Here is a 6,809-nt window from a genome sequence, read left to right as displayed (position 1 = left end):
GGCATCAACCTCTTTATTCACAACAGCATTTCAGGAAAAGGCAAACTTCGCCTGCTGCCCTTTGATGCAGTGTGGCCTCTGCCCCCAGCGGGCGTCTCCGTGGAGCTCTGCACCCCCTGGGGACCTTCTCTGAAGCCCCGGCACGTGGGAGCCCCAAGGGATGATGGCCAGGGAGTCAGGCGAGGTCGGCATCACAGAAGAAAAACCAGGTGGCTCCTGAAGCCCATTCTCTCCGGCCTCACACCACAGTCCAGCGCCCCAGGCGGCCCACAGCACAACTTCCTGTACAGAGCACCCAAGGGCTCCAAGTCCAGGAAGAATCAAACGCAGAGAGCCAGGGAAAGCTCTCCCACGTTTCTGTCCGTGACAGCCAGCGCTGTGAGGACAGACGGGCAGCCAGAGGCCTCTGGCCAGCGCCGACAAGCCGTGCTCTCCAGCTGGCGCTGGGGAGGGGCTCACACCAAACGCTCCCGATCTGCTTGCTCCTTCTGTTTGGCAAAAAAAAATCCCTGGAAGCTTCAGGAAAACGAAGTAAACTTCAGTAATTGGAGAAAACAGAAAAGTGCAGCCTGTCTGAAGCTCCCCTCAGGCCGGCCCGGCACGGCGTCAGAAGCACTGCCACTGCTGGCCCCACTGAGGGCGGCTCTTCCATCAGCTGCTCCAGCTTCAAGGTCAACAGCGTGAGCCCACAAGGCAGCGAGAGCCAGATGGGGGAGGCACCCCATCATTTATAGTGACAGGAGCAAAGCATCCCACCCAGGAGGGGGAGGCGCCTGCTCCTTGGCTGGGAGGGGCCTCAGCGTAGACTCCGGCTCCCTAGAGGAGAGTCCGCAGGGCCCGAGCCCTCCAGAGGCGCAGGGGAGAGAGGATGCAGACCCCCGGGGGCCCGCTGGACTGGGAGCTAGGCGCCTTACACTGGGGAGCCCGAGCGGGGCCCATGCAGCTGGCAGGACCAGGTTCTAAATGGAGTCGGGGGGCCTCCAGGGGTCCCTAGCAACAGCCTGCAGCCCTGACCCCCACTGGCTGACCACTCCCAGTGCATGTGCCATCACATGGAGTCTGAAAGCCCCCATAGCGACGTGGCAGCCACCAGCCAGTCCCTGGGGGTTTCTCAGTGGTGGTGGACGGAGGGGAGCCTGCAGATCGCCCAGCTGGTGGCCCGGAGTCACAGAAATTACCCACAGAAGTCAGAAGTTTGTGCAAACTCGCCCAGCCGGACACAGACCCACACCCGTGCTCAGAGAAGAGGCAGAGTCCCAGGCCTGGCAGGTGAGAGGGGCAGAGCAGTGGGGAGGGGGCAGAGGCGGCCTTCCCAGCCCTTCCCCTATGAGGCCGGGAGGGAGCACGCTGCCGCTGGGCTCCGCTAATTCCTCAGGGCGGCCAACCTGCAAAGGACAACAGGATTCCCTGAGGCCCCGGCAACAGCTCCACCCCGGCTTTCCCAGGCCCTTTTCCAGGCCGGCGTAGTCCTGTCCCCCGCCTTCTAGGGGGAGCTATAGACGGTGAGCAGGATCTGAACCCGGGGCGGGGACTGAGCTGCTCCTGGGCCTGCAGGCACCGAGGCCGGGGTTTCTGCGTCCCTCCCAAGCTCCCGCCCAGCACGCTGCCCGCCCAGCACAGGTGCCCCTGGCCCACCTCCGAGACAGCTGGTCCTCCTGGCTGCGCACGGAGCTCTCGCCCACGGCAGAGGCGCCCTCGGGCAGCTGGCTGAGCTGGTCCAGGACCTCTAGGCCATTCTCCTCGGCGATTTGCATGATGAGGCTGTCCACCTGCTCCTGTGGTGTGGTCAGCGTGGTGGCCGAGCTCATGGAGTCCTCCATCACCTGGGGGTCGTGTGCCGGGCGGTCAGGGCTTCCTGTGGCTCCCTCCCCCCGCCAGCCCCCTTGTGGCGCTCTCTCCAGCGCACTCCCTCTGGCGTGCTGGTCCTGGGGCACAGCTGCCTGCACGTGCACCCATCCCCGGCCCCAGGCCCCCCTCTCCCCTGCTGGACCTCTGCGGGCCGGTCTGGACTCCCCACGAGGAGCCAGGTTCCCGGGAGGGGAAGGGGCCACACGCCTGGCCGTCACCCGCACACCCGGGCCCTGGGCCGACGTACCGACGTGTGCACGTCCAGGTTCTGCACCTGCTGCTCAAATCTGTCCATCACCGCAGAGACCTTCTGCAGGTCCATGGTGCTGAGGGCCCGGTCCAGGGCTTTGGTCACCTGCGCCATGTTCTTGGTCACCTGGCAGAGGCGGGAGTGAGGAGGCAGGCAGGGCCCTCAGGGCCCCCGCACCCCCGCCCCCGGCATGGCACGTCCCCAGATGGCGCCGTCAATGGAAGGACGGACACTGGAGAGAGCCTTCGGGGTGCGTCTGCCGCTCTAGCACCGCCCTTACCGTAGGGAGGGAATGCCGGCCTGACCGCTTGCACCGGGCCACCCCCTCGACTCTGCCAGCAGGAGCCGGCCCCGGGCACGTGGCGCCCGGCCTAGCACTCACCCCCTTCATGGTCACGGCCGTCTGCACCTTGGAGGCCACGGCATCCACGCGGGACGCCATGCGGAGCCAGTTCACACCTTCGTTCTTCTTGCGAATGGCGTTCTCGGCGTACACCCGCGCACACTCCACATTCTTCTGCTGAAGGGCCTGAAATGCAGGGGGAAATGCCAGCTGGGGCCCGGCCCCGGCCAGTCCTGGGGCGCCGTCTGCAGCTGTGGGGCAGCCCCTTCTCAGCCTCTCTGCAGGTTTTCTCATCAGAAATGTCTCAGGAGTGAGGGTGTCCAGGGGCAGGGCCCCCAACCAGCCCTCAGAGAAAGTCAGACGAGAGAGCCGGGCTCAGGAAAACACGGCCACCTTTCCAGGCCTCTCCACTCCCACCGACACACTCAGCTGCCCTCACACGACAGCTCCGCCTGGAAGCAGCAGAGCTTGAAAAGCCAGCGCAGGCAATGCTGATTCCAAAGGAATCACGACTATGGCGGTGACGTGGCTTCAGACTGGGATGTCGGCTGCGTTCCCCTTCTGCCCTGGGAGCCTCAGTCTGGCTGAGGAGTCATCCAAACCCAGCACCCCAGGAGCTACTCTAGCCGCTAACCAGCTGTAAGAAAGCCCCCCACGGAGAGCACAGCAACCCCAGGAGCCTCCAGCCCTGCCCCGCCCCACAGAGGGGTTCGGCCTCTGCCCAGGCCCGAGGAGCACAGGACCCACAGGAGGAAAGGCCCGGCCCGGCGGCAGCGCCTGCACTCACCTTCTTCACCTTGGCCTGCTCCGCCTTGGAGTCCTTCTCCGCCTTCTTGGCCAGCTTCTCCAGCTGCTTTGCAGTGAACTGACGGACAGGAGGCTGGGTCACCACCCGGCCTACCCCCCATCCTGCTCCCCGCCCTCCTGGGCTGTAAGTTCGTTCCGAGGGTGGACATCACTGATCGCTCCCGACTGCTGCCTCTGCTGGACAATCCGCTGCCCACTAGGACGTCGGTGCCCGTCCGTGCGCTTGTGCCCCTCTACACAGCCCAGCTCCCAGTGGCCTCAGCCCCTCCTTCCACCAGCCTGAAGCACGACACACCGGCTCCCTGATCCACGGGTCAGCAGCTGGGGGCACACTGAGAAACTGCCCACAGGCCTTGGCCAGCGTCACACAGATGCTGCCACCGTAAACCCCTCCCTCTTTGACCGCCTTGGTGTCCAGGCCTCAGGCTAACGTCTCCCCTGCTCCCGTGGTCCAGCCTCTGTGCAGATCAACGCTTCCCTAACCTCAGGCTCACGGGCACAGGGCGCTCTCTCCAAAGTCATCCCCGATTCCCGGTCATCAGACACAGTTCTGAGGGGCCTTTAAATCAATGTCTGCAGCACCTGACTCGCTGACCATTTTTTCTTCCTGCACGGTCCAGTGCAGTAGCTACTAGACACACGTAGCTACTTAAATTACCTAAAATTAAGTGAAAGTAAAAATTCAGTCCCGCAAGCCACATTCCAGGTGTCTGATGGGGCCGGTGTCAGGCATCGCCATGTCGGGCTACCCTAGCCCGGCTCTGCGCCCAGAGCCCCACTCCTGCCCCACCCACACGGGGCCGCTCATGTCAGAGGCTCCGTGGCCTGCTCTGTCCTCTGCCTTCTGCGTCCAGGCTTGCCCAGCCCCCCGCCCACTGCCCTCCACACACAGCCTGAAGTACACACTGGGTCACCATCCACCACCTCTAAACAAAGTCCACCACTCTGGCCAGGTGCCCTGGGACCTGCTGCTCAGCTGCAGCAGGGACCGCCTGGCATGACCTCGCACACCCCAGCCCTGGTCAGTGGCCCTCCACAGGCCTCAGGTGACCAGAAGCTGGCAGGGAGAAGACTCAGATGACCCAAGGGAACAGCAGCCTTCCAGAGGCCAGTTTCCTAACTCTGGTCCTGTCAACACTGTTCTCTCGGCCAACGTCACTCACCGACCTGGGAGGGTCCCCAGCCCTCGGGCCCCTCCCACAGCCCTGGGTGCCCCCATGCACTTGGGACGTTTTGTTGTGGAAAAAAGCTTTCTTGTCTGTCCACCCCGACCAGCTACGTTCCTCAGGGAAAAGTCCAGATTTTCCTGACCTGGGAATCTGGCCTGGAGGCCCCACAGCAGAGGCAGTGCAGCTGCTACAGTCGGGGGCCGATGCCCGTCACTCCTCCCGTCCTTCGGAACCCACCATGGATGGGCACCTAGGAGGGCCCTACGGGAACTGGGGCAGGGGCTTGCCGACACCACCCCGGGCAGGGGGACTGCTCAGCTGCCCGGAATGCTCTCCTGCACGTGTTTCTGAAGGACTCGAGGCAACCGTTTTAAACGCCTCGTGGAACATTAAGGGACGCACACACGCGCGCGCTCATGAATGAGGCCAAATGATCTGCTTCCGCTCAGCCCGAGACAAGCTAGCACACCACCTCCCTGACCCCTCGGTCATCAGTCTGGCTGAGCACGATCCTGAGTGTGACTCACACCATCTGTCCCCACTGACAACCAGCAGGCCGGGATGGGGTGAAGGGCCACTCAGTACATACCTTCAGCTGCAACAGGGTATCTGCAAAGAGAGGAGATGGTTTGAGGATTTTAAGAAATGTGAGAAGCAACGCTCCTAACCAGCTGGTGGGGGCACTACGACCCTCCTGGACGTGAAGAGCTGGAACAGAACTGGGGCCTTCAAGGAGGCCTACTCACACCAGCTCTGCCCCTCCTTAGCCTCCCTGACTCTCCAATTCAGGAAAACACCAGGATAGTACCAGCTGACCTTAAGGGTTAGCGTGCGGGGGAATGTCATGGGTGCAGCGTGGGGCCCATGGTGAAAGCTCGAGATGGTCTGTAATCAGTGCAGCTTTCCAAAGGACCCTTGGGAGCCCCCCCCAATTTAACGAGGTTTAGTACTCGACAGTCTATTCTTTACGGATAAAACAGCACGGCGATGACTCTTACGCCATAAAAGAGCTGGCCCACAGAGACCGCTCTCCATGGGAGCTGCCATTTCTGAGCCATCGAATCAGGCTCAGGTGCCCCCGCCCTCAATGAGGAACTGGAGACCTGTGTGTGTTACTGGCTAAGTCCCTCGGTATCTGAACTTGCCCGAGCTCAAGAGCTCGGTAGATTCTCCTTCATCTTTAAACTATCTCAGTGTATATCCCACTCCTAAATTGGGGGAATGATTTCTGAAAGGGTGTACCACACTAGCCCGGAATGAAGAAACGAAGTCCTGCAACCAGAATCCAGGACCACAAAGGTATGTGAAGGCTCCCAGCTGCGAGCCCAGTGGAGCTCCGTGCAGCTCTCACCTGTCACTGCGGGCCCTAGTCAAGGCCAGAGCTGTCTGCATCTCTGGAGAAACAGGTGGCAGGCAGTGTGCTCACTGCCGGGAAAGCAAGGCTGGGCTGGGTGTGGCCCAGACTTGAGTGGGAAGCACAGACTCTGAAGGGCAAAACCTAACCCCGGAGAAAAGGGATACAGGCAAAACAATTCCCTGGAGAGCTGAAGCCGAGTGAGCTGTGAGGCGAAACCCAACGTGCGCGCGCGCACGCGTGGGGTGGGGGTATAGCTGTTCATCTTCTCCCTGAGGCAATCTGCATAGGATTTCCTTCATGACAATAACACTGCACAGCCTTTCTACCACACTAGCACTTAAATATCCTGGCAAATGTCGGTATCTTCATTTTATCACTGATGCTTCCTGTTCTGGAGGAGAGCAGGGCAGAGGGCCCTGAGGGGGTGCTGCAGGCAGTGGAGGACCAGGGCTCCTGGGGCCTGTGCCTGCACGGACTCCTCAACCTGTTTTCCCATCTGCAGAATGGGCGCATACGGTTCCTATCTCAAGAGCTGTTGTGCCTGTACGTAGTGAGGGCTTTCTGCCAGAGCTCTTATTTCTCTTAGCGGTGTTCTGGGGGCAGTGGTGCAACTGTCTCCTTTTCGGGTGCCCTCTGACCCGGCATCCCAGGGCCCCCAAAGGCCGATGTCCCTCACCAGTACCGCAGGGGCAGGTGGGGCAGGGGCAGACGGTGGCTGAGGAGGGCCGGGGAAGGGGGTCGGGGATCAGGGAAGGGGATCGGAGTCCTGGGTCGAGGCCCCGGGGTCGAGGTCGGGGTCCTGGGTCCCGGGGTATGGTGTCGGGGATCGTGGTCCCGGTGGAGACCCCGGGATCCGGTACCGGGGATCGGGGCCCAGGGTCCGGGATCGAGGCCAGGGGCACCCGCCTGAGCCCCGCCCACGGGAGAGGCGGCCCCGCCCCGCGCGGCCCCGGAGGGCGGCGGCCTCTCACCGTCCATGGCCGGTCCGGCAGCGGCAGCCCTGGCAGAGGCGGACGGACTGGATCTCCCGGCGGC

At 62.7% G+C, this 6,809-nt stretch overlaps 1 protein-coding gene across 1 annotated transcript; it reads right to left on the bottom strand.

Annotated features, from left to right (window-relative positions):
• On the bottom strand, positions 1-6,752 carry CHMP1A (charged multivesicular body protein 1A; the record flags this gene model as incomplete). The annotated part of the gene is made up of 7 exons (XM_082863011.1): positions 1-1,385; positions 1,636-1,823; positions 2,096-2,224; positions 2,481-2,627; positions 3,229-3,306; positions 5,007-5,026; positions 6,746-6,752. The coding sequence occupies 7 exons, from the start codon at positions 6,750-6,752 to the stop codon at positions 1,364-1,366; spliced, it is 591 nt and encodes a 196-aa protein (XP_082719137.1). The 3' UTR covers positions 1-1,363.
• Between the last annotated feature and the right edge of the window lie 57 nt (positions 6,753-6,809).

Source organism: Leucopleurus acutus (assembly GCF_964270905.1).
Source record: "Leucopleurus acutus genome assembly, chromosome: 20".
Lineage (NCBI taxonomy): Eukaryota > Metazoa > Chordata > Mammalia > Artiodactyla > Delphinidae > Leucopleurus > Leucopleurus acutus.
Note: the sequence above shows the minus strand (reverse complement) of the source record. Positions and strands in the feature narration are given on the sequence as shown.